Source organism: Oncorhynchus mykiss, chromosome 15 (assembly GCF_057628025.1).
Source record: "Oncorhynchus mykiss isolate SJ-2025 chromosome 15, ASM5762802v1, whole genome shotgun sequence".
Classification (NCBI taxonomy): domain Eukaryota; kingdom Metazoa; phylum Chordata; class Actinopteri; order Salmoniformes; family Salmonidae; genus Oncorhynchus; species Oncorhynchus mykiss.
In genome coordinates, this window is record NC_143036.1 from 21,724,261 (window position 1) to 21,751,619 (window position 27,359).

General features: G+C 39.6%; 1 protein-coding gene across 1 annotated transcript; it reads left to right on the forward strand.

The window, feature by feature from the left end:
• Nucleotides 1-9,800: 9,800 nt before the first annotated feature.
• LOC110489784 (myosin-7) lies at nucleotides 9,801-26,148 on the forward strand. Its single transcript, XM_021562692.3, has 40 exons — nucleotides 9,801-9,859; nucleotides 9,987-10,029; nucleotides 11,230-11,437; nucleotides 11,768-11,911; nucleotides 12,008-12,164; nucleotides 13,052-13,079; nucleotides 13,173-13,278; nucleotides 13,732-13,824; nucleotides 14,240-14,303; nucleotides 14,394-14,492; nucleotides 15,458-15,561; nucleotides 15,647-15,785; nucleotides 15,900-16,018; nucleotides 16,213-16,362; nucleotides 16,459-16,629; nucleotides 16,781-17,090; nucleotides 17,204-17,277; nucleotides 17,472-17,677; nucleotides 17,777-17,900; nucleotides 18,772-18,908; nucleotides 18,998-19,253; nucleotides 19,485-19,727; nucleotides 19,812-19,988; nucleotides 20,099-20,244; nucleotides 20,322-20,412; nucleotides 20,494-20,883; nucleotides 20,989-21,115; nucleotides 21,209-21,327; nucleotides 21,416-21,612; nucleotides 21,786-21,969; nucleotides 22,805-22,970; nucleotides 23,069-23,193; nucleotides 23,281-23,589; nucleotides 23,703-23,906; nucleotides 24,258-24,554; nucleotides 24,699-24,803; nucleotides 24,917-25,012; nucleotides 25,106-25,240; nucleotides 25,532-25,580; nucleotides 26,021-26,148. Exons 3-39 carry the CDS (start codon nucleotides 11,237-11,239, stop codon nucleotides 25,550-25,552), a joined length of 5,814 nt encoding a protein of 1,937 aa, XP_021418367.2. The 5' UTR covers nucleotides 9,801-9,859; nucleotides 9,987-10,029; nucleotides 11,230-11,236; the 3' UTR covers nucleotides 25,553-25,580; nucleotides 26,021-26,148.
• The last annotated feature ends 1,211 nt before the right edge of the window (nucleotides 26,149-27,359 follow it).

The following is a 27,359-nucleotide window of genomic DNA, read 5'->3' on the forward strand; positions in this document are numbered from 1 at the left end:
ATTTTTGATCTCGTCACTGGTGCTTCCTGCTTTAATTTTTGCTTGTAATCAGGAATCAGGAGGATAGAATTATGTTCAGATTTTAAAAATGGAGGGCGAGGGAGAGCTTTGTATGCAGCTCTGTGTGTGGAGTAAAGGTGGTTCAGAGTTTATTCCCCCCTGGTGCACATTTAACATGCTGATAGAAATTTGGTAAGATGGATTTAAGTTTCTCTGCATTAAAGTCCCCGGCCACTAGGAGCGACACCTCTGGGTGAGCGTTTTCCTGTTTGCTTATGGCGAAGTACAGCTCATTGAGTGCGGTCTTAGTGCCAGCCTCGGTCTGTGGTGGTATGTAGGCAGCTACGAAAAATACAGATGAAAACTCTCTAGGTACAGTGCCTTGCGAAAGTATTCGGCCCCCTTGAACTTTGCGACCTTTTGCCACATTTCAGGCTTCAAACATAAAGATATAAAACTGTATTTTTTTGTGAAGAATCAACAACAAGTGGGACACAATCATGAAGTGGAACGACATTTATTGGATATTTCAAACTTTTTTAACAAATCAAAAACGGAAAAATTGGGCGTGCAAAATTATTCAGCCCCTTTACTTTCAGTGCAGCAAACTCTCTCCAGAAGTTCAGTGAGGATCTCTGAATGATCCAATGTTGACCTAAATGACTAATGATGATAAATACAATCCAACTGTGTGTAATCAAGTCTCCGTATAAATGCACCTGCACTGTGATAGTCTCAGAGGTCCGTTAAAAGCGCAGAGAGCATCATGAAGAACAAGGAACACACCAGGCAGGTCCGAGATACTGTTGTGAAGAAGTTTAAAGCCGGATTTGGATACAAAAAGATTTCCCAAGCTTTAAACATCCCAAGGAGCACTGTGCAAGCGATAATATTGAAATGGAAGGAGTATCAGACCACTGAAAATCTACCAAGACCTGGCCGTCCCTCTAAACTTTCAAGGAGAAGACTGATCAGAGATGCAGCCAAGAGGCCCATGATCACTCTGGATGAACTGCAGAGATCTACAGCTGAGGTGGGAGACTCTGTCCATAGGACAACAATCCGTCGTATATTGCACAAATCTGGCCTTTATGGAAGAGTGGCAAGAAGAAAGCCATTTCTTAAAGATATACATAAAAAGTGTTGTTTAAAGTTTGCAACAAGCCACCTGGGAGACACACCAAACATGTGGAAAAAGGTGCTCTGGTCAGATGAAACCAAAATTGAACTTTTTGGCAACAATTCAAAACGTTATGTTTGGCGTAAAAGCAACACAGCTGAACACACCATCCCCACTGTCAAACATGGTGGTGGCAGCATCATGGTTTGGGCCTGCTTTTCTTCAGCAGGGACAGGGAAGATGGTTAAAATTGATGGGAAGATGTATGGAGCCAAATACAGGACCATTCTGGAAGAAAACCTGATGGAGTCTGCAAAAGACCTGAGACTGGGACGGAGATTTGTATTCCAACAAGACAATGATCCAAAACATAAAGCAAAATCTACAATGGAATGGTTCAAAAATAAACATATCCAGGTGTTAGAATGGCCAAGTCAAAGTCCAGACCTGAATCCAATCGAGAATCTGTGGAAAGAACTGAAAACTGCTGTTCACAAATGCTCTCCATCCAACCTCACTGAGCTCGAGCTGTTTTGCAAGGAGGAATGGGAAAAAATGTCAGTCTCTCGATGTGCAAAACTGATAGAGACATACCCCAAGCGACTTACAGCTGTAATCGCAGCAAAAGGTGGCGCTACAAAGTATTAACTTAAGGGGGCTGAATAATTTTGCACGCCCAATTTTTCAGTTTTTGATTTGTTAAAAAAGTTTGAAATATCCAATAAATGTCATTCCACTTCATGATTGTGTCCCACTTGTTGTTGATTCTTCACAAAAAAATACAGTTTTAAAAATCTTTATGTTTGAAGCCTGAAATGTGGCAAAAGGTCGCAAAGTTCAAGGGGGCCGAATACTTTCGCAAGGCACTGTAGATAGTGTGGTCTACAACTTAACATGAGATACTCTACCTCAGGTGGGCAAAACCTCGAGACTAGATATTGTGCATCAGCTGTTATTTACAAAAATACATAGTACATTAATACTTTTATACAATGGGTTAGCAACATGTTCAAGTCATGATTGACATATTTTCCTAAAAATCTTTGTTCTAAATGTATTCGTACTATACCATCCTTCCACCAGATATAGTTCTGGCACAAATCTACACTTGCAACCCAAGCCTGCTGGTCGTTCGTTGGTTGCCAGTGACGCCACCCAGTTGTTAAGTATTTTTGTTCTGTATATAAGGAAGTGACCCAGTCGTTCATTTTAAATGTTCAATTGCCATATTGACGGGAAACCTTCTTATCCTCTGCTTGCTAGCTATCCAACTACGGCTAGTTTACAGTCACGTCAACCAGTGCAGCCAGATTAACAGCAAAGTAATTGCGTTTGCATTTGTGTTTTCTAGTGACATTTATTTGCATTCATTCATAAAAAGGTTTTTTCGTCAGGACACTGTTGTTCAGAGGAACTAGCCAACAACACAACTAACACAATCACTTCAAACGGAAGTTGGGAAAACTGCAAACTAGTTGCATTTAGTTTGGTTTTACTACTACTGTTTTCGATTGACATTTCTTTGTACATGTCCATCAAAATGATCCTGATTCATGATTTCGACTGGCTGAGAAAAGCTGCCTGCCTGTCTCTTGTCCCGACTCCCAACATATTGGAGAGACAGACAGCAAGGTTTATACAAATCTCCGCTGTTGAAACCCAATTGCTAGTCTAAAATAAATGGGAGATAATGTCTAGATGCTTTTTATAGTGGAGATGGACATTGCCTGGCTGGGCTGATGAGACAGTGGATTGCGCAGTGAGATGGAACAAAGTTAATAGGCATTTTAACGTCATAGCTTTAGCTGGTGGTAACTTGTTGAATAAGCACCGGCTGGAATGTGGTTTTAACCAATGAGCATCCAGGATTAGACCCACCCATTGTATAAAAGCAAATAAACAACTATTGCACTACACTTGACTTCGCACAGCCACCCTGATTCTGATTGCAGATCTTGCAATATTGCAGATATTGCCTGATTGTTATCTCAATGAGACTAACTTTCACGCTCTGGCCATAGAGAGGCTTTTATTCTCTATTTTGGTTAGGCCAGGGTGTGACTAGGGTGGGCATTCTAGGTTCCCTTTTCTAAGTTTTTGTATTTCTTTGTTTTTGGCCGGATATGGTTCTCAATCAGGGACAGCTGTCTATCGTTGTCTCTGATTGAGAACCATACTTAGGTAGCTCTTGCCCACATGGGTTTTGTGGGTAGTTGCTTTCTGTTTTGCACCTGACGGAGCTGTTTTGGTTGTTATTTTTGTTACTTTGTATCTAGTGTTCAGTTCTATTTAATAAATGACGAACACGTACCACACTGAACTTTGGTTCTCACCTTCTTCCACCAATGGCCGTTACACTAACCTAGATATTAAAATTAAGTTGCATAAACCCTATTCACAAAATAAGTGTGTAAACTGTGTTTATCCTCCATTACATCAGACTCTCTGACTGCACACCATACCATACTGTAAAGATGAACATTCTGAAAAATTGGATTTGTGGTAAATAAATGTTTAATCATGTACAATGTAATGCTAGAAAATATTAACTTCTTACCATCTCTTGTGTGTGGTCATGCTTGCTGTCCCTGACAGAAATTCACCCAATGCAAGAGGCATCCTGCATCTGTGAGTCACATGGAGGAGAAATTGATCATACATTCAAATGAGGTAAATATCACACAGTAACTGTCTGCATCCAAACAGAACACTTATGTCATCCTGTTAATTGTAAGTAAGCCACAGTCAGGAACACTAAAGGGAAAGCAAACATATATCAAATAAAACATATTCTGTGTAGGTTGCATGTCATCCTCTCTAATAAATAAATACATTGTGATTGATATAATATTGCACAACTGTCTACTATTAAATATCTGCAAATATCAGTGGGACAGAGTAAACAATTAGCCTGTCAATGAACAAATGCAGCTTGTGACCGTGGTGGTTGAAAAATTACTATAGAGAAAACCGTTCAAAAGTTATGAGGCACAATGTTTTTTTTCTTTCTATCGCGGATTGGCGGGACGCATTTTACATTCATGAAACATGTCATGGGCCATTCTAAAACTACTCCCGAGTTGCTAAACTTAAACAACCTTGTTCAGTCATGTTAAAGCATTAGCTAGTTAATAACCTGGTAACTTTACCAGTAGTACTGTGTAACAATTTTGTGGAACAAAAATAAAAGACATAGCCTCTTCAGGACATATGCTTCAAAAGTAGCAAGGATTCATAATGTAGGCTATATTCTCAATATCAACAATCCCTGTATTTTGTCATTGCTGAAGGCTCTTATCATAAAATAAATACCTTGAATAGTTCTCATTGTGCTCCTACAGTACATGTCTTTGTGTGCTCCTACATTTTGTAACTTAGGACCACATGTACTCCTTGTAAAAAAAATGTAGGAGCTGGAGACACTATGACTTGCTCTCTGTGTACTTAATCACGTCATGCTTATGACTTCGCAATTGTCATCAGCTGACATGAGTTGAGTTCTCTATGACCTTCCAGTCAGAACAGGTGCTAATTATAGTACAGTCTTTAAATCACATAGGAGGGTCATGTTACACATTTCAACAGCAGGACAGTGGTAAGGTGTCCAGCCATCATTTCTTCAGTTTGACAGACAGTGCTCATGACACTAGCAGACTGGACAGCTGAGAATGAGGACCTACAAAGAAAGGTTGAGCCTAGAATAGACTGTTCAAGTGAATAGAAGTATTAATTTGTTTAGATGTAGTATAACATCAGCTAACTAGCTACAGATGCGGTCAAAACTGCTTGAATGGCTATTTTTACCCTGTAGGCACCTGCTACTTACCACAGGTGAGAAATTATACAGTAAACAAGAATTATTGCCTCCAACCAAATTCATTTGAATTTTAAATAATTTAGTGCAGGCCATTTTTTTTACATGGCACTGTGCAGTTGTAAATCAAACAAAAACATGTAAACACCCAAAGTTTTTTTCAATTTGAACTTATTTCAGAAGAAATACTGAAGGGTGACTTTGTAAAAGAGAAAAATCACCAGACAAAATGTAGGACTGCATAGTTGGGGTCCGTTTGTTCACCGTTCATTGCTTGCTGTCGGTGTGGTGTGTTATAGGGACCGCCCAGCGGGCAACTGATGGATGTAATTTTTGGCCGTTTCTACATGAATACTGAACAAAAATGTAAATGCAACAATTTCAAGATTTTACTGAGTTACAGTTCATATAAGGAAATCAGTCAACTGAAATAAATTCATTAGGCCCTAATCTATGGATGCTACATGACTGGGCATGGGCACAGCAATGTGTGGGCCTGGGAGGACATAGGCCCAGCTACAGGGGAGCCAGGCCCAGCCAATCAAAAGGAGTGTTTCCCCAATAAAGGGTGTTATTACAGACAGAAATAGTCCTCATTTTCATAAGCTGTCTAGGTGGCTGGTCTCAGTTGATCCCACAGGTGAGGAACCCGGATGTGGAGGTCCTGGGCTGGCGGGGTTACACGTGGTCTGCGGATTTTAGTCTGGTTGAACGTACTGGCAAATTCTATAAAACTCGGTGGCTTAAGGTAGAGAAATTAAAATTCTCTGCCAACAGCTCTGTTGGACATTCCTGCAGTCAGCATGGCAATTGCACGCTCCCTCAAAACTTTAGACATCTGTGGCATTGTGTTGTGTGACAAAACTTCACATTTTAGAGTGACCTTTTATCGTCCCCAACACCAGGTACGCCTGTGTAATGATCGTGTGGTTTAATCATCTTGATATGCCACACCTGTCCGGTCAATGGATTATCTTGGCAAAGGAGAAATGCAGGGATGTAAACAAATAAGCTTGTGCGTAAGGAAAATGTATGAGATCATTTATTTCAGCTCATGAAACACGGGACCAACGATGTTGCATTTATATTTTTGTTCAGTATAGAATCGTTTAGCAAATTACATATTGCCCTCTGATCAAAGGTGCTAAGTTCTCTCGGCCGGCAGACACTCGACCATCGCACTGGCCTGTCCGTGCCTTAAAACTGAGTGGAAAGCACCAGATTTTATACTATGTTTTTGATCACTTGGATGCTACCGTGATTTCAGATAATTATTCATTAATTGTGAATAATGAAGAGTGAATGTGTGTAAGTGTAAAGGTGTCAGAGGCATAAATACCATACCCCCCAAAATATGCTAACCTCCCCTGTTATTGTTAATGGTGAGAGGTTAGCATTTCTTGGGGGTATGATCTTTGTGCCTCTAACTTTTACACATGATCATGATCATTCACAATTAATTCCTGATTATCTGTAATGATGGTAGCATCCACATTGTAGAGTCACAAACTTGATGTAATCATTGTGTGTTAGGAATATGGGAATGAATATGGGACGAAGGAAAAAGGAAACCGCACATCGCTCTTGGTAGTATCACTGATATTTAATAAGCTTTGGCCTTCGTCAGAGCTTTTGTGTGGATGAATATGGGACCAAATGCTAAGCTTTGACTGCTTTAATAAAAATATAAGTGAATTTGTCCAAATATTTATGACACCTTCAAGATCCACTACATGACCAAAAGTATGTGGACACCTACTCGTTGAGGGAAGGCTTTCCACTAGATTTTGGAACAATGCTGTGGGGACTTACTTCCATTCAGCCACAAGAACATTAGTGAGGTCGGGCACTGATGTTGGGCGATTAGGCCTGGCTCACAGTCGGCGTTACAATTCATCCCAAAGGTGTTCGATGGGATTGAGGTCATGGCTCTATGCAGGTTAGTCAAGTTCTTCCACATCGATCTTGACCAACTATTTCTGTATGGACCTTCCCCAAACTGTTGCCACAAAGTTAGAATGTCTAGAATGTCATTGTACTGTATGCTGTAGCGTTAAGATTTCCCTTCACTGGAACTAAAGGGCCAAGGCCGAACCATGAAAAACATTATTCCTCCCCGACCAAACTTTACAGTTGGCACTATGCATTCAGACAAGTAGCATTCTCCTGGCATCTAACAAACCCAAATTTGTCCGTCGGATTGCCAGATGGTGAAGTGTTATTCATGACTCCAGATAATGCATTTCTACTGCTCTAAAGTCCAATGGCGGCGAGCTTTACACCACTCCAGCCGACTCTTGGCATTGCGCATGGGAATATTATGCTTGTGTGCAGCTGCTCGGCCATGGAAACCCATGTCATGAAACTCCCGACAAACAGTTATCATGCTGACGTTGCTCCCAGAGGCAGTTTGGAGCTCGGTATTGAGTAATGCAACAGAGGACATGCGATGTTCACGTGCTACGAGCTTCAGCACTCGGCCATCCTATTCTGTGAGCTTGTGTGGCCTACCACTTCAAGCCTGAGCCGTTGTTGCTCCTAGACATTTCCACTTCATAATAACAGCACTTACAGTTGACCGGGGCAGCTCTAGCAGGGCAGAAATTTGAAGAACTGACTTGTTGGAAAGGCGGCATCCTATGACGCTGCCACGTTGAAAGACACTGAGCTCTTTAATAAGGTCATTCTACTGCCAATCTTTGTCTTTGGAGATTGCAACGGCTCGATTTTATATACCGGTCAACAACGGATGTGCCTGAAATAGCCAAATCCACTAATTTGAAGGGGTGTCCACATACTTTTGTATGTAAAGTGTAAACAACGTGCTTTCATTTCTAAACGGTAAAACAGATATGCATGAAAATACCATTAAATAAAAGATGACATGCTGTACTGTCACCTCAAATGAAAGGTTTGATCTCAAATCCAAAATGCTGGAGTATAGAGCCAAATGAAACGTTTTTGCTTCACTGTCCAAATAAATACATAGGGGAGGGTAGGTTCACACAAATGTTTTTTTAAATAGAAATCTACAAATGTTTCCCCTCCAATCTCATATTAACACACACCCACACACACGACAGCTGGGAATTCGACCCTTAACAGTGTCCTTGAGTAGCATGTGATATATTCAGCTCTGGACGCTAATTAGGTAACATCACTGCTGAAAGGAGACCCAAGGTGTTAAGTTGTAAGGCACCTCTATGGCCCCTGCACAGGTCTTTAAGGAGGGGAACACTTTCTGGCGATGACAAACATTACATTATCACCTTCTAGATAGCTTATAGATAGCTTCACACGAATGCATTGACAATTATCTCGTACTTGTTACAAAACAAAGACCTTATGCCCGTTGGTTCAACTCCTTATTAAAGGTGCAATATACAAAAATCACTCAACCATTTCCTGGTTTCATAAATTGTAACAGTTTGCCTAATTTCAGTTTAGTGAAAAAACAAGCAATGTGATAATCATTGTACCATATAAACCGCAGGGAAATTGCTTTTCAGCTGTTTGAAGTTGGAGAACAAAACTGAAAGTAAAAGACACAAAAATGTTACCTAAGAACAGGAAGCATAGATATAGCGCCCATAGAACAGATCTACTGCTTCTTAGACTTGCTTTCAATGAGAACACCATATTTCTAACTCACATTTCTATACAAATTTAGCCAGGTTGCCCAAAAAGTTACATATTGCAGCTTTAAATATTCTACACAGGTTACTCTAAATCCATTACCCATCACATTACAGAGGTTATTATAACTTTGTGAACATTAGAGGAGTCAAACTTATTCTAAACATCTGATGATTAAATCAATGCTAATCTAACTGCATTATACTGTAGATCCAAATACACACCATTAAAATCCATAACTTAAATAACCAGCTGAATATAGTTTAGGAAATTAAATTAGGATGTTTTAACTTATTTTTCATCATTTTGGGACTAATGTTAGACACTCCAAGAAAGTACATCCAAGAACAAATGCACAGGATCATTTTTGTCATCAACAATAAAGGAAAGGGAACAATGCCGGGTCAACAGGGCCTAGGGTAATTACCCTTGGTGACAACGGATTGGGGAGTGACCTTGCCTTGGTGAACACAGGAGGACAGCTGTAGTTGTCTACATCATAATAAATCAATTATGAAATGAGCTTACACATGGTAAGAACACTTTCTCATGTCACCTTAATAATCCAACATAATGGTGTTAAGCAGTACAAGCACAATTTTTTGTAGTTAACTTTTATTTAACTAGGCAAGGCAGCTAAGAACAAATTATTATTTACAATGACAGCCTAGGAACAGTGGATTAACTGCCTTGTTCAGGGGCAGAAGTACATAATTTTACCTTGTCAGCTCGGGGATTCGATCTAGCAACCTTTCGGTTACTGGCCCAATGCACTAACCACTAGGCTACCTGCCGCCCCATACAAAAGCCCAAGTGTTCACAAATTAGCATACAAATAATTAAATCAATCTTTAAAACTTGCAATTATCATTGCACAAAAATACATAATTTGAAGAATTTCCATTAACTTTATGTTGGCATTTTTAGATGACTACGTCACCTGAGACTGCAATTTGATCGAAGGGGCAAAAATAGAGCTGTAAAGACCTGCTGCTTGCTATTGTCTATCCAATGCTACCTCACAATGAGTATCTCAGAAGCAAAACATGGGTAATGCTTTCAATGCATCCGTTGTCCACCCTGGAATAGCCTGTTGTTACAACCAGCCTGATAGGTCAAAGAGGTATACACCTCTAGCCCCAAATACAGATCTTCTAAAATAATCAGACTAATTTATTATAATAGATGGCCCATCTCCATATAGGGCTGAGTAGCACTCTTTATAAAGAGAGATGGAGACCAGGGGGAGACAGACCAGGGGGAGACACGAGACACCGGACATCCTAAAGGTAAGCATATAGAGGCAGTCTGCTGAGGAGGGCAAAGATAATCATTATACGACCTAACAATAGTCATAACCACACATAGCTGGTCAGTAGACTGATATTGGTATTTCGTTGTCTACTTCATTTTCAGTCGAGATCCTTTCCACCAAACGTATCCCAGGGGTGACCAACAGGTAAGAATCACAATCTTCTAAAATAGATGTTCAACAACATGAAAACTATAACAGCTTGCCAAATATGCATATTAATGCAATGTAGTCAACTTGTACAGATGTACACAGTCTTTTGTTGAAGATCATTTTTATGCAACGCAGGAAAGGCAGGAAAGGCAGATGAGCTTTGTGAGTTACATGAATTCACTGAAAACCAATACTAACACACAGTTAACACAGTTAACAGTATAACTGTATTGCACTTTTCATGTAGCCTACTTTTGGCCAGCTAATAATAGCCTAACCACCGATCAAGCAACATTATGGACGTTCAAATCCTTTGGCTGTAGGATTATATTGCATAATACATATTTCCTGTATAGTAATTACATGTTGTCAGTGTCATCACTACACAAGCTGTAGATTTCAGCTACAGTGGACCTAGTTACTTTTTGTCTGCTCTGAACCTCACGTGTTTTGGTTTATATTCAATGTTGCTTTACTCACCTTCATATTGTTCAGTTAAACTTTTATTAATCTATGACTCTGCCTCTGCCTTGACCCTTGTGTCTATTTTAGGCGTATATTTTATAGTTCTATTGTTCTGCCATGACCTTTATGCTATGATACAATATAATACTCATACACAGTACACCTGTATACATACAGTAGTGATACTAGTATACAATTTTCCAATTAACTTAGGTCTTTGGTGGAAAATGTTTGGGATCAAATGTTTGATTTACATTATGCATTCCAAAACTGGTACCAGAGAAGTGAAATACAGCCCTGGTGCCCTAAAGTTGTTGATGTATTTAATATTCTTTAATATTAGTGCTTTACACTGATATTAGATTATTACCACAATATGCACGGTTCCCTTTGTCATGAACAGAATACAATGTAAAACTATTAAAATATGGTTGATATTGTAGAATATACTGTAAAGTATGAAGATCTAAATGGTTGTTCTTTCTTAAGTTTGAGAAATGTTTATCATGAGAATCCTGGCATACAACAAACAATGGCAACAGTGAGAACTGGCACAAGTAAATTGGGAAGTTTAGCAAATTCAACCTTTATAATAATAGATACATACCTGCACAGATTTAAGAATGGGGGCCGCGTTGATGGCAGAGTTTGGGGCTGCATTAACTCAAACCTTGTACTGTATAAAATATGTACATATGTATGTATTCAACACTCTTCCTGCCTTTACAGGTTTAAAATGGGGGACAGTTTGATGGCAGAGTTTGGCGTCGCAGCTTCCTTTCTGCGTAAATCTGACAAGGAGCGTATGGAATGCCAGACTAGACCCTTTGACATAAAGAGAGAGTGCTATGTGCCTGACCCTGAGGTAGAATACGTCAAGGCCACAATCACCAGCAGAGATGGGGCTAAAGTCACCGCTGATACGGAGTTTGGAAAGGTAAATATTTTGGTGAAAAACATTTCTGAAAATATATGACCTTTAAAATCATAAGATAATAATGTGTTCTACTAGGATAACTATGATTAATGAAAAATGAGTTATGAACTGAAATGAGTTATGCTCTTTAATGTTTAAAATCTTTCTAACAAGAGACAACAAAGAGCAGAATCTTAACTTGAAATCTTTAACTTCCAACTTCCAAATCTTGCATTACATGTAAATGGTGGATTTGTGAAAATGTTACACTGTGTGTAATCTCAAATTAAGATTAGTCTCAAATGGAATACTTCTGCACATTGAAAATTATTTAATATTCTCTTCTTTCAGACTGTTACTGTGAAGGAGGATGATGTCCACCCCCAGAACCCGCCAAAGTTTGATAAAATTGAGGACATGGCGATGTTCACCTTCCTGCACGAGCCCGCTGTGCTGTTTAACCTCAAAGAGCGTTACGCAGCCTGGATGATCTATGTAAGCAATGACCTGTCTGCTAATAGCTCCAATAAATCAATGTATTAATTCAAATTAATTAAACTAAATCTTCGGTATCCCCCTTGTCTTCCACAGACCTACTCAGGGCTATTCTGTGTCACTGTCAACCCATACAAATGGCTGCCAGTGTATGATCAGTCGGTTGTCAACGCATATAGAGGCAAGAAGAGGAGTGAAGCTCCACCTCACATTTTCTCCATATCTGACAATGCTTACCAGTACATGTTGTCAGGTAAAATATAACTTTTCATCTACATTAGTGCTGAGCGATTAACCCCAAAATTATTTATTTTTTTTGGGGGGGGGGGGGGAATTACATACATAACTGACCGTCTTTACCTGAATTCCATTTCGTTAATTATTTTCGTAAACCCCAACGCCTGTTTTCAAATCAACGAGAGAGTGGGACGCTGGGCTGAAGGGAGTCGTAGTTTTCATTAAGCAAATATTCAACCTAGTTCAGCACAGGAACGTGGAAATTAACTACAATTACCAAAAACCATTGACCCTGTTACGTTAGGTTAGGTACACACGGACGCAAAGACCACATGAGAGAGGAATGTAAACAACACAATGATAAGAGAGAGGGGGCTAGAGACAGTTTGTGAAAGTATTATTACTTCAGACAGCTCTCACCATGCTTAGGCAGGCTAGCCTAGCTAAATAGGATGACTAAAGACAGTACAGTATGGGGAGAAGGGAGAACTTTGTCTGGCTGATTGGCTGCTACTGCCTGAGCAGAGATGAGATGATGACTTTTAAGGAATGAAAACACATTCATTAAATAAAAACTAAGTCATATTCACAACTGAAATATTTTATTATTGATGTCTACTTATGTCTATTGATCTACCCAATGTGGACCTGACGGAGACAATTGGATATTTTCAATGTTTTGGCAACTGAATTTTCACTATTTGGCTTTTGGAATTTCTGTTAAAAACCTAAAATTATTTTTGTCATTATTTCATAATGCATTTAATGTTTAAAAATCAAATATAAATGTAATAATCAAATCGAAACCGAACTGACCCCAAAAGCACTCATCGCTCTGCACTAGTCTACAGTGACATAAAATGTTTTTAAATGACACATTTACTGATACTTCTCTTTCAACAGACAGGGAAAATCAGTCTGTCCTTATCACGTAAGTTAAATCAACCAAAGGTTATATCCATTTGAAGCTTTTTAAAGTTAAGAGAAATTCTGAGACATTAACATATGTATTTTTAAATTCCAGTGGCGAATCCGGTGCTGGAAAGACTGTTAACACCAAGAGAGTCATCCAGTACTTCGCCAGCATTGCTGCTGTTAGCGGAAAGAAAAGTGTATCAGAAGAAAAAAAGGTAAAATATACGGCAAATATTCAGCATTTCCCAATTTGCATTTAGCAGTATTGCAAAGCTGTTACTAAATCATGGCCGCCACTAATTTCATTTTTTTTATTTTATATAATATAAAAAATAAATAATAAAATAAAAAATTTTGGGCAAAATTAAACCAGATATAAGTATGTAGAAAATATAATGGAGCAATATATTTCTTAAAATATCATCTTTCAGAACAAACAATCACCAAAATAAAAACAAAACAGTCTGTGTTTTGTCATTCGGCCACCATTGATTTTGTTGTAATGTTTGAGTCACTCAGATTGCATAAGAACAAAGCATAAGAACTAGGCATAAGCCATGGCATAATGTGTATAGTTGTTGAAGGAATTTAGCTTTAAAAAATAAAGAATAATAAACTTAATCCCATGGCATTCCCCCATTTAACACTGTGTGGTTGTTGGGTTGTAGGGGACCCTGGAGGATCAAATCATCCAGGCCAATCCTGCCCTGGAGGCTTTTGGTAATGCCAAGACCATCAGGAATGACAACTCCTCCCGATTCGTACGTTCGGTCTTTGTTCACAGTCAAATATAATTTAAATCTTATCATACATGTTCATCTTATCTGTTGTATTTTGTGTTTGAAATTTATTATGATACAATTAGTTGATGTCATGACATCAGCTAATTTTCCTCATGTCCATCAGCTAATCAACCCTTTTGGGACTGTAGATCATATCAAATATGTATGTGTGCAACAGAGCTGGGTTTCAATAGTATTTGTTTTCTTTTAAATATTTTCTGTGTTTGCTTGAGAACCAGATTGGTGGAATTTAAACTTGTAGGACTATTCCATCAGTTCCATTACACCATGCAAGCTCAATCATGTGCACTTAAGGTATTCAAAAAGAAAACAAATACTACTTGAACTTTGATCTAATGTGATTATTAATTTCTGCTTTGACAATAACTTACAGGGTAAATTCATCCGAATTCATTTTGGAGTCACTGGGAAGCTTTCGTCTGCTGACATTGAGACTTGTGAGTACAACACTCAATTTGCCCAGGCTTGAACAGATCTCTTTGACAGGAGACACATTAATACCAAAAGCACTTTTCCATACTGATCAGATCTTCTGGAGAAGTCACGTGTCACTTTCCAGCTCAAGGCTGAGAGAGACTATCACATTTTCTATCAGATCCTGTCCCAACAGAAACCAGAACTTCTGGGTGAGTATTGAAACATCAAACTGAATAGGGTTGAGGTCAATTCTGATTTAAACTGAACATTTCTGATGAAAACAAATTAAATTCTTATGACGCAGCACAGCCAGCTTAGGCAGTGTGTTACCCCTTTTCTCCGCACTGTGAAACTCACAACACAATATAGGGTGATTTATGTAGTAACAATTATTTAAATTACATTTAAGCACACAACATTAAAATCCAATGCACACAAAACAATCTCCAGCTGCAGTTTTTCGCAGTGGTGTAATGTACTTAAGTAAAAATAATTTAAAGTACTATTTAAGTAGTTTTTTTGGGGTATCTGTACTTTCATTTATTATTTATATTTTTGACTACTTTTACTCCATTACATTACAAGAAAATAATGTACTTTTTATTCCTTACATTTTCCCTGACACCCAAAAGTTACATTTTGAACGCTTAGCAGGACAGGAAAATTGTCTAATTCATGCACTTATCAAGAGAACACCCATGGTCATCCCTACTGCTACTGCCTCTGATCTGGCAGACTCACTAAACACAAATGCTTTGTTTGTAAATTATGTCTGAGTGTTGAACTGTGCCCCTGGCAATCCGTAAATAAAAATAGAAAATTGTGTCATCTGGTTTGCCTAATATAAGACATTTTAAATTATTTATACTTTACTTTTGATACTTAAGTACATTTAAAACCAAATACCTTTACTAAAGTAGTATTTTACTATGTGACTTTTACTTGAGTCATTTTCTTTTAAGGTATCTTTTACTTTTACTCAAGTATGAAAATTGGGTCCTTTTTCCACCACTGGTTTTTCGAAACTCTAATGACTAATTTTCCTTCCTGTCAATTTATAATATAAATCAATGGCAATGTTCTAATTGACCCCAACCCTAATACTAAGTATATTATGTTATGACATATACCATAGCATGAACACACATAAACTGAGCTGTTCAATTCTTTTCAGAAATGCTACTCATCACCAGCAATCCCTATGACTATGCCTTCATCTCCCAAGGAGAGATTGCTGTAATTTCCATTAATGATTCAGATGAGCTAATGGCTACTGATGTGAGTAATATATCTATATACTGTATATGCAATAATATTCCAACCCCTTCTCCAATGCAAAACAATTAACTTAATTTGGGACTAGGATGCCTTTGATGTGCTGGGCTTCTCCCAAGAGGAGAAGAATGGCATTTATAAGCTGACTGGTGCCATCATGCACTACGGCAACATGAAGTTCAAGAATAAGCAGCGGGAGGAGCAAGCAGAGGCAGATGGCACTGAGGGTGAGTGCTGAGGATTTAAAACCTCTCACTTCATTATAAAGTAGTATCTGAAAAATCTGAACATCAAAATGCAGTTAGCGTGCCTCTTCTAATCATACAACATTGCCATTCTAGATCTTGACAAAGCTGCATATCTGATGTGCCTGAACTCTGCTGACCTAGTCAAGGGGCTGTGTCATCCAAGGGTCAAAGTAGGAAATGAGTGGGTCACCAAAGGTCAGAATGTCAACCAGGTGAGTCACCAAAATGTTTTTATAATATTGAGCATAAAACTTGTCTATACAGTTGCTAGGATGCTCATACCTAGAATAACCTATTGAGCATGCTTTTTAGTCCAGGACTAGGCCTAATGTGTGTCTAGGAAACTGTCCCTATGTGTTTATGTTGAGGCTATGTTGAGGTAATTTATATTCTCAATATTTTGTAGGTGTACTATGCTGTTGGTGCACTGGCAAAGAAAATTTACGAGAACATGTTCCTCTGGATGGTGATAAGAATCAACCTTTCTCTGGACACTAAGAACGCTCGTCAGCACTACATTGGTGTGCTGGACATTGCTGGCTTTGAGATCTTTGATGTGAGTGTCAATTTGATTTAAAAAGAGGACACATGAAAAAATTCATCTATAACATTACAGCTGACAAAATAAAGTAACTGTGAACTTCTATTTCAGTTCAACACCTTTGAGCAGCTGTGCATCAACTTCACTAATGAGAAGCTGCAGCAGTTCTTCAACCACCACATGTTTGTGCTGGAGCAGGAAGAGTATAAGAAAGAGGGCATCGTCTGGGAGTTCATTGACTTTGGCATGGACTTGGCTGCCTGCATTGACCTCATTGAAAGGGTTGGTATCTTCAGTTGTGCAGTAGTTTATATGATGTAGGACAGACAAAGGACAGTCTTCATAAATGTGCTTCAATGACAAATTATTCTGATATTTATTCACAATGCTTTTCCCTTAACATTAATACATTTTCATTAATTCCTTCCACTAGCCCATGGGTATCATGTCCATCCTTGAAGAGGAGTGCATGTTCCCTAAAGCCAGTGATAATACATTCAAAGCTAAGCTGTATGATACGCATCTGGGCAAAAATGCCTGCTTCCAGAAGCCTAGGATTGTTAAGGGTAAACCAGAGGCCCATTTCTCCATGGTTCACTATGCTGGCATTGTTGACTACAACATTGGTAACTGGCTGGTGAAGAACAAGGACCCCCTGAATGAGACTGTGGTCGGACTGTTCCAGAAGTCAAGTCTTAAGTTCCTGGCAAACCTGTTTGCCAACTATGCTGGTGCAGAAGGAGGTACTATGTGTTTATATCAGCAAAGACTACAACACACTTAAATAAATAACAATCCACAGTATATGATAGTAGTAATAATAATATATTTAAATAGTTATTTCATTATCATACAGCACCTGAAGAAAAAGCGGCTGGAGGAAAAAAGAAGAAAGGCTCTTCCTTCCAGACTGTGTCTGCATTGCACAGGGTAAATCTGAGCTTAAATCAATATATTTCTGATGTTTTCACATGTCAGAATATTAACAGATGTATTATATTTGCACTATATTTGAGATGCCAGTATGTTGGGTTAGGCATGTTAGCATTAAATGCCGCTGTGACTCGTGAGGTACTTGGAGACTCATTCACTGATGGAAAATTCTACATTTGTCATACTGACAGGAGAACTTGGGTAAACTCATGACCAACTTGAGGTCTACTCACCCCCACTTTGTGCGTTGCATCATCCCCAATGAGACCAAGACTCCTGGGGCCATGGAGAATCCTCTGGTCATGCACCAGCTGCGCTGTAACGGTGTGCTGGAAGGCATCAGGATCTGCAGAAAGGGCTTCCCCAACAGAATCCTGTATGCTGACTTCAAACAAAGGTAAAAATAATTATTCATTTCCTTTCCAAAATAAATTCAACTGTTTACCTATTCAGGTGTCCCATTGTTAAAGATAATTTCTTTCTGATTTAAATTCAGATACCGCATCCTCAATCCAAATGCTATCCCTGAGGGTCAGTTCATGGACAACATGAAGGCATCAGAAAAACTGTTGGGCTCTTTGGATATTGACCACACCCAGTACAGATTAGGACACACGAAGGTAAATTATCTAATGGTGCGTTCGTAACCAAGTAGGAAGTAGGAATTTACCACATACGACTCAAAATAATCCACTTGAACTCCCCTCCAGCTGGTAATTACTAGTGGGAAACTCATCTATCATCCTGAGCTTCTTCAACATACTGACATCTGACGTGACTTACTAAGGAAATTACCACGATAACAGCATTATCGGGCGTAACATAGTTTATAAAAGCAATCTATTAATATGTTTTTTGAACACTATAATTTGTTGACAAGCCTGATAGCTGTACTTTTAGTTTATGGTTCACGCAGCTTGAAAGCCATTAGCCAATCAGCATTTTTTTATGATTTCAAAGCACGTGAATGCATTCAAATGGTAAATGCAGACCTACCACTTGGTTATGAACGCAACATAAATTCCAGGATGGAATCGTAGCAGCAATTACGGGGTCCAAGCAGTATATTAACACTACATCACCATCTGGCCAACCTGAGCAATGCCTCTTGAAATAACTTCTGATGTACCACTGATCATGCTTATCTAATTTTATGTCTCTTGGGCAAATGGGTCATGAGATAAAAATTCATACTTGGTATAGTGCCATAATGTAGTAGATCCATATATACAATGAGCAATTAAAAGCATAGTGACCATACTGCTTGCGATAGACTTCCTTTATAATTTAGTAACTCTTGGTCAACATGCTGGGTTGGAAGTTGTAAAATCAATTGCTCATTACAGGGCCACCTTGTCGTCAATGTGTGCCATTTTCCTAGAGGCATGAAAATGTTGGGTAACTGTGGGATACCACATTCAAGGTATTTATGGCAATCTGGCAGAAAAATGCAATCCTACCAAATACAAGAATGCCTTTGTGTATCATTAGGTGTTCTTCAAGGCTGGTCTCCTGGGTACTCTTGAGGAGATGAGAGACGATCGTCTCGCTCTTATCATCACTGGCCTCCAGGCCAGATCACGTGGTCTACTTGCTAGAATTGAGTTCCAGAAAATGGTTGACCGCAGGTAGGAATGAGAGTAGCTTAAACCTTTTCAGACAATGTGTTTGGGGTGAGGAAAGGTTGTATGAACTATATTTTATAAAACTTTTGCAGGGATGCCTTGCTTGTGATCCAATGGAACATTCGTGCCTTCATGGGTGTCAAGAATTGGCCCTGGATGAAGATGTACTTCAAGATCAAACCTCTACTGAAGTCAGCAGAGACTGAGAAGGAGATGGCCAACATGAAGGAAGAATTCCTGAAGCTTAAAGAGGCTTATGCTAAATCTGAAGCTCGTAGAAAGGAGCTGGAAGAGAAAATGGTTTCCATTCTCCAAGAGAAGAATGACCTGCAGCTCGCTGTCCAAACTGTGAGTAACATTAACTGCACTACAGTTACTTTGCAGCAGTCACATATTGGGTCAAAATGGCCTTACTAGTTAGCTTTAAGCTAAGAGCTAACAAGAGAAATGGAAAAACAGAGAGAAAAGACACATGATTTTCTAAATAGATACGTACAATCAGTGCACCATTTGTCAATCATTTGTAGTGTCCAAATATTTGCCTCCAAACAAACAAGAATTTGATATACTTCTTGACAGCAAGAAGACACTATTGTTGATGCTGAAGAGAGATGTGAGGGTCTGATCAAAAGCAAAATCCAGCTTGAGGCCAAAGCAAAAGAGCTGACAGAAAGACTGGAGGATGAGGAGGAGATGAATTCAGAGCTAACTGCTAAGAAGAGGAAGCTGGAGGATGAGTGCTCAGAACTCAAGAAGGACATTGATGATCTGGAGCTCACTCTGGCTAAAGTGGAGAAGGAAAAGCATGCCACAGAGAACAAGGTAAAATAAGTTGGTCTTTCTTGTGATGTTAAAGCTACAATTAAATATTTTGGATAAAAGTGTAATGACACACTGTTTTCTTAGGTTAAAAACCTTACTGAAGAGATGGCAGCTCTGGACGAAATCATTGCCAAGCTGACCAAGGAGAAGAAGGCTCTCCAAGAGGCTCATCAACAAACACTTGATGACCTGCAGAGTGAGGAGGACAAAGTCAACACGCTGACCAAGGCCAAAGCCAAACTGGAACAGCAAGTTGATGATGTGAGTATCAAATAGGAATTCATAAAATGTATAACAAAATTAGTACTATCCTAAAAACAAGCTTCAGTGAATTGGTTACTCCAAATATTGTTTAATATATAATTTATCAGCTCGAAGGGTCTCTGGAGCAAGAGAAGAAGGTGAGAATGGACCTTGAGAGAGCCAAGAGAAAGCTGGAAGGAGATTTAAAGTTGACCCAGGAGAGCCTAATGGACCTGGAGAATGACAAGCAGCAGATGGAGGAGAGAATGAAGAAGTAAGATCAGAGATCAAAATATGCTAACAAAGTATTATTCAATAGAAAACACTAAAAATGCATATTCATCTCAACAGGAAGGACTTTGAGATGAGCCAACTCAACAGCAAGATTGAGGATGAGCAGGCCTTGGGTGCCCAGCTCCAGAAAAAACTGAAGGAGCTGCAGGTAATTCAAGACAATTGTTGAAACATTTTAATTCTAAAAGTCACATTTGAACTAGATTTAATTGAATTCCTACTATTTTAGGCCCGCATTGAAGAATTAGAGGAAGAGCTGGAGGCTGAAAGAGCTGCCCGTGCCAAGGTGGAGAAACAGAGGGCAGACTTGGCCAGAGAGCTAGAAGAGATCAGTGAGAGGCTGGAGGAGGCTGGTGGAGCCACTGCTGCCCAGATTGAGATGAACAAAAAGAGGGAGGCTGAGTTCCAGAAGGTGCGCAGAGACCTTGAAGAGGCTACCCTGCAGCATGAGGCTACAGCTGCCACTCTGAGGAAGAAAAATGCTGACAGTGTAGCTGACCTGGGAGAACAGATTGACAACCTTCAGAGAGTGAAGCAGAAGCTGGAGAAAGAGAAGAGTGAGCTCAGGCTGGAGCTGGATGATGTGGTCTCCAACATGGAGCAGATTGTCAAGTCCAAAGTATGTGGTATCATTGGTAAATCAAATAAAAAAAATCTATACATGCTTTTTAAAGATGCAATCTAGTGATGCTGTTCTGTCATTCAAAAACAAATCTGTTTTTAGACAAACTTGGAGAAAATGTGCCGCACTCTAGAGGACCAGATGAGTGAATACAGGACGAAAGCTGAGGAAGGACAGCGATCCATCAATGATTTTACCATGCAGAAAGCAAAGCTTCAAACTGAGAATGGTATATTTACAAAAAAAGGATAAATTGAACAACCACAATAAATTACCCGATTAAGTAATATCATTTAAAATAATTTGAATTGCATGTAAACAGGTGAATTTGCCAGACAGTTGGAGGAGAAGGACTCTCTGGTCTCTCAACTGACCAGAGGTAAACAGTCCAATGTTCAGCAGATTGAAGACCTCAAGAGACAACTGGAGGAGGAAGTCAAGGTATTTATACAAATAATGCAGTCTCTCTTATCTAACTACATTCATCATCAGGCATAATTACAGATCCTTTTATAAATTTCCTTACCAGGCAAAGAACGCACTTGCCCATGCAGTGCAGTCTGCTCGCCATGACTCAGATCTGCTGAGGGAGCAGTATGAGGAGGAACAGGAGGCCAAGTCTGAGCTGCAGCGTGGCATGTCCAAGGCTAATGCTGAGGTGGCTCAGTGGAGAACCAAGTATGAAACTGATGCCATCCAGAAGACTGAGGAGCTTGAGGACGCAAAGTAAGGATGTTTTATTACTTTCTCTTACTTTTCAGGCTATTGTACCTTGGCTAAATGAGCGATACACAAAAGTACATGATAAATAATAGATGGATTACCTGTTACACAACCATTATATATTAGAGAAAAATGGCAGCTGTTCGGAAACTTGTTTCTCATCTATGTCAATCTAGGAAGAAGCTGGCTCAGCGTCTGCAGGATGCAGAGGAAGCTGTGGAAGCTGTAAATGCTAAATGTTCATCCCTAGAGAAGACTAAACACAGACTCCAGAATGAGATTGAAGATCTCATGGTGGATGTGGAGAGATCCAATGCAGCTGCTGCCTCTCTGGACAAGAAGCAAAGGAACTTTGACAAGGTAAGAAAAAACACAAGTCCTATTAGCCTTCATTATAGTACATGAGGGGCGGCAGGTAGCCTAGTGCAGTGGTTTTCAACCAGTGTGCTGCGGCACCTTTACAATGCAGAAAACCGGTAATCTCTTGCGCAAACCTCTTTTAAACTAAATACCTATATTATCAGATCTAAAGCAAAATATTTCTAGCGCAGATTAATCTGCTGTTGTGAGACTGGTTGGACGAACTGCCAATTACTCTAAAAGGACGTTGGAGGTGGCTTACGGTAGAGAAATTAACATTAAATTCTCTGACAACAGCTCTTGTGGACATTCCGGCGGTCAGCATGCCACAAATCTGAGATAAATTAGCATTTTTTGCATATGGAAAATTTCTGGGATCTTTTATTTCTGCTCATGAAACATGGCACCAACACTTCATGATGCGTTTATATTTTTGTTCAGTGTTGTTAAAAATAAAACCTATTTAATCTTCAAAAATGTCAGAAAATAGATGATTAGAAATATGGATCCGATGAGAAGGAGGTCATTACCACTAAATAAATGAATAGGGAAATGTTAGCTGTGCTGCAGAATTTTTTTATCCCAACAAAGTGTCATGGTTAAAAAAAAAGGTTGTGCTGGCATTATTCTACATCCTACCATGGCCTCCCATTGTGGCCTTGAGTAAGGCACTTAACCCCCTGACCAATTGCTTCCAGACCCCGTTTGTCTCGGGGGTTTGGATTGTGAGCATGAAGACACCGTTCTGTTCTCTGTAAGTTATTGGACAATATTGTCCATCTTATCTGAACCATATACTGTATTCAAGCCACTTAAAAAAAAGTATGTTTTTCAGGTCTTGGCTGAGTGGAAGCAGAAGTTTGAGGAGTCTCAGACTGAGCTGGAGAGCTCCCAGAAAGAGGCCAGATCTCTCAGCACTGAGCTCTTCAAACTCAAGAACTCTTATGAGGAGTCTCTGGATCATCTGGAGACAATGAAGAGGGAGAACAAGAACCTCCAAGGTCAGAGCATTAGCATTAATTGACCTATATAACTTAGTCAATCAAATTATTTAATTTTTTAGAGATCAGTTATGCCAAAAAGATAATATTTTCCACAGAGGAAATTTCTGACCTGACGGAGCAGCTTGGTGAAGGAGGAAAGAGCATCCATGAACTGGAGAAGATCCGTAAACAGCTGGAGCAGGAGAAGGCTGAGATACAGTCTGCTCTAGAGGAAGCTGAGGTGAGAATAGAAAACATTTACAGATAGTGAAAGTACCAACATTTTATTTTACGATTTTACAAACTATGGGTGGCTGTGTTCTCATAGGCCTCCCTAGAGCATGAGGAGGGCAAGATCCTGAGAGCTCAGCTGGAGTTCAATCAGGTGAAAGCTGACATTGAAAGGAAGCTGGTAGAGAAGGATGAGGAAATGGAGATGAATAAGAGGAACCAGCAGAGAGTTGTGGATACCCTGCAAAGCTCCCTGGAGGCAGAGACTCGCAGCAGGAATGAAGCTCTCAGGCTGAAGAAGAAGATGGAGGGAGATCTCAATGAGATGGAGATCCAGCTCAGCCAGGCCAACAGGCAGGCATCAGAGGCCCAGAAGCAACTTAAGGGTCTCCATTCCCATCTGAAGGTATTACTTCCACACCACTGAATTAAAAACATTGCTTGTGCATTCAGAAAAAGAAAAACCACACTGTGAAACAATACAAATAAATATAGTCAAATCATTGATTCTTTCTACAGGATTCTCAACTGCAGCTGGATGATGCTCTTCGTAGCAATGATGACCTGAAGGAGAACATTGCCATTGTGGAGAGACGGAACAACCTGATGCAGGCTGAACTGGATGAGCTAAGAGCCCTGGTGGAGCAGACTGAGAGAGGCCGCAAACTGGCTGAGCAGGAACTGCTGGATGTTAGTGAGAGAGTTCAGCTGCTCCACTCACAGGTAAGTCGGTAATACATAACAATTTGTGTTCTCCTTAAAGATGGAATCCTTAATGGTGAAACTGACACGCCTGTTTGCGATATTACAACAACAAATAAGTTACTGCAAACAACAAACACTGTTTTTCCCTTTGGACATCATTGCAAGCACGATAATACAGCAGAAAATGTACTGTACCATGTTGTGCAACGCTCCTCACCTCTGCTTTGTCAACAAAACCACACAATAACAGTGGTGTTTGGACGGACAGTGCCACTGTTTCCCCTACTACGGATTCCATCTTTAAATGTCTGCTACTTGAGGTACATATAGGTAATATAAACATCATTTGTCATGTATATATGTGTGTAGAACACCAGCCTACTGAGCCAGAAGAAGAAGCTAGAGGGCGACACATCCCAGCTTCAGAATGAAGTGGAGGAGGCTGTGCAGGAGTGTAGAAATGCAGAGGAAAAGGCCAAGAAGGCCATTACTGATGCTGCCATGATGGCAGAAGAGCTGAAGAAGGAGCAGGACACCAGTGCTCACCTGGAGCGCATGAAAAAGAACATGGAGCAGACCATCAAGGACCTGCAGCACCGCCTGGATGAAGCTGAACAAATCGCCATGAAGGGGGGCAAGAAGCAGATCCAGAAGCTGGAGGCCAGAGTAAGTGTCTAAGCTACATTCTCTTCTATTAATTCAATGTCACAATTCATATGTATAGTCATATTTGTAGCTTCAATATTGAAAGTAGTGATAACTAACAAAATAAATGTAAATGTTGTGTTAACATCGATCATATCTTTCTAGGTGAGAGAGCTAGAGACTGAAGTGGAACTGGAGCAAAGGAGGAGCAGTGATTCTGTAAAAGGAGTCCGTAAATATGAGAGACGCATCAAAGAACTCACCTACCAGGTACATTGTTTTAATTTAACAGTGCACAGTTAACAATTAACATTAACATGCTCAGAATAAAATGTAAGATATATCTACTGCATTACTATTTCTTCCCTTCTTTTTGTGTGCAGACTGAGGAAGACCGTAAGAACTTGAGCCGCCTGCAGGACCTGGTGGACAAACTGCAGCTGAAGGTCAAATCCTACAAGAGAACTTCAGAGGAGGCTGTAAGTAACCTTCTATCATCCAACTGATGCATCTGTAATTCTCAAATAATTTTGTTTGCCATAAATTTAGATCATATTTAACATTTTTCACAGGAGGAACAAGCCAATGCCAATTTGGGCAAGTTCCGTAAGATTCAGCATGAACTGGATGAGGCAGAAGAGAGGGCTGATATTGCTGAGTCTCAGGTCAACAAGATGAGAGCCAAGAGTCGTGATGCCGGTTCCAAGGTCAGTGAAGTTTCTGTTTCAATTTAATGTATGGGAAAGCCTAAACTTTGTGGTATCTTGGACTGTTTAATGGTCATTTGGATTCTCGATATTAACTCATTGATTCCTGAAGAAAATAAGTAATACATGGATCATCTGTTACATTGTTACCAAGTAACTATACATACCTGTTGAAGTTCTACATGGTACAATTTCCACCAGAGTACACAATATTTGGTAGTAAAATGTTTTTCGGTACACAGTCAAATTTAAATGTTCTGGTAATCAATCTATCTATCTTCTCTGTCACAGAAAGGAAAGGATGAGGAGTGAGGCCAAGAGTTGTGATGCTGGCTCCCAGGTCAGTTCTTTCAATCAGATTCATTATATTGGTTATAATTTGCAAACTCAAATCATGAATGACGACAGCCCCAACCTTAATTGCTTTTTAAGTATTTGATCTCCAATAAACATTCATATTATTGTGCCCTGTCATGGGTTAAAAAAAATCTTCAAAAGCATGACAAATTTTAGTTTCAGTGGTGAGTTACTGTGTGATGGCAAGTAACACATTGATATTTATTGTGATAAATGCCGGACATCTTTGCTTATTTTAATATTTTTGTGGAATCTTTCATTTACTAGTAGACAGAGTTGGTGTAATTCATGATATTTACAGTGTATTCTATACACTCAAACAAGGAGACCCATCGTTTAATATATAGTTGACAACGCACAGAATATTGTAAGAATGTTTTTAGCGTTTATTACATTTTAACCTTCATCCATCTTGTGTTACAGAAAGGACATGATGAAGAGTGAAGCTCTCAGATGGACCTTTCTGAAAATCTCCTGACTGTAGTGCTTTAGTTGTTTCTCTATTCTCCATGTAACATGAGCAGAATAAAGAATAAAGTCAAGTTAAACAGCCCCTCTGTGTATTGCTTGATTCTATTATGAACAGGTATGGAATCCACTATTATTCAACAAAATTAAGTTAACACTGGTTTTCATAATACACTGGTAACTTACCTCACAAGGAATCATGAAGACAGACAAACATCTCTCACCTTTGTGTCTGGGGGTGCTTCTGAGCCAAATTGGGTCCCCTAAATGAACAGAAATATTGTAAAAAAACAACAACTAATTAGACAAAGTGAAACACCTACCAATACCAATGAGCAAATCATATTTTGTTGGCATAAAACTAAGGATTTGTGTGGTTTAATTAGAAATGGATTATTATTAAATCATATATGCAGGTGAACCAACATTAAAGACAATATTCAATCAAAAATTTGATATTAGCAAATAAACTATTGTAGCATTTATTTATTCTCTGCTAACAAGTGGTGTGTGATGTGAAGCCAAATAATCAATGGAATTCAGACAGTGTTGGTGGACCATGATAGTTGGTGACGTGGACACCAAGGAACTTGAAACTCTCGACCCGCTCAACTACAGCCCCGTCGATATTAATAGGGGCCTGTTTGGCCTGCCTTTTCCTGTAGTCCACGATCAGCTCCTTTCTTGCTCACATTGAGGGAGAGGTCGTTTTTTTTGTTGAATTTTTACCCCTTTTTTCTCCCCAATTTCGTAGTATCCAATTGTTGTAGTAGCTACTATCTTGTCTCATTGCTACTACTCCCGTACGGGCTCGGGAGAGACGAAGGCTGAATGTCATGCGTCCTCCGATACACAACCCAACCAGCCGTACTGCTTCTTAACACAGCGCGCACGGCCGGTTACGACAGAGCCTGGGCGCGAACCCAGGGACTCTGATGGCACAGCTGGCGCTGCAGTACAGCGCCCTTAACCACTGCGCCACCCGGGAGAGGTCGTTGTCCTGGCCCTACACTGCCAGTTCTCTGACCTCCCTTATCGTTGTCGGTGATCAGACACTGTTGTGTCGTCAGCAAACTTAATGATGGTGTTGGAGTCGTGCTTGGCCGTGCAGTCATGCGTGAACAGGGAGTACAGGAGGGGACTAAGTACACACCACTGAAGGGCCCCATGGATATGTAAAATGTGAGTCTCGGTTAATAATTTTAAAAAAATATATCAGATTTTAAAGGAGGTGAAAAGGAGACGAGTGCCTCTTAAGCAGGAGGGTCCCATTGAGACCACAGTCACTTTTTCA

What these genes read in the sequence shown, in the direction of transcription:
- LOC110489784 (XM_021562692.3), top strand. Translation starts at nt 11,237, where the DNA reads ATGGGGGACAGTTTGATGGCAGAGTTTGGCGTCGCAGCTTCCTTTCTG. An exon ending in AGAGGCAGATGGCACTGAGG is followed by an intron (nt 15,786 to 15,899) that starts GTGAGTGCTGAG and finishes TTGCCATTCTAG; the next exon opens with ATCTTGACAAAGCTGCATAT. An exon ending in CTATGCTGGTGCAGAAGGAG is followed by an intron (nt 17,091 to 17,203) that starts GTACTATGTGTT and finishes ATTATCATACAG; the next exon opens with CACCTGAAGAAAAAGCGGCT.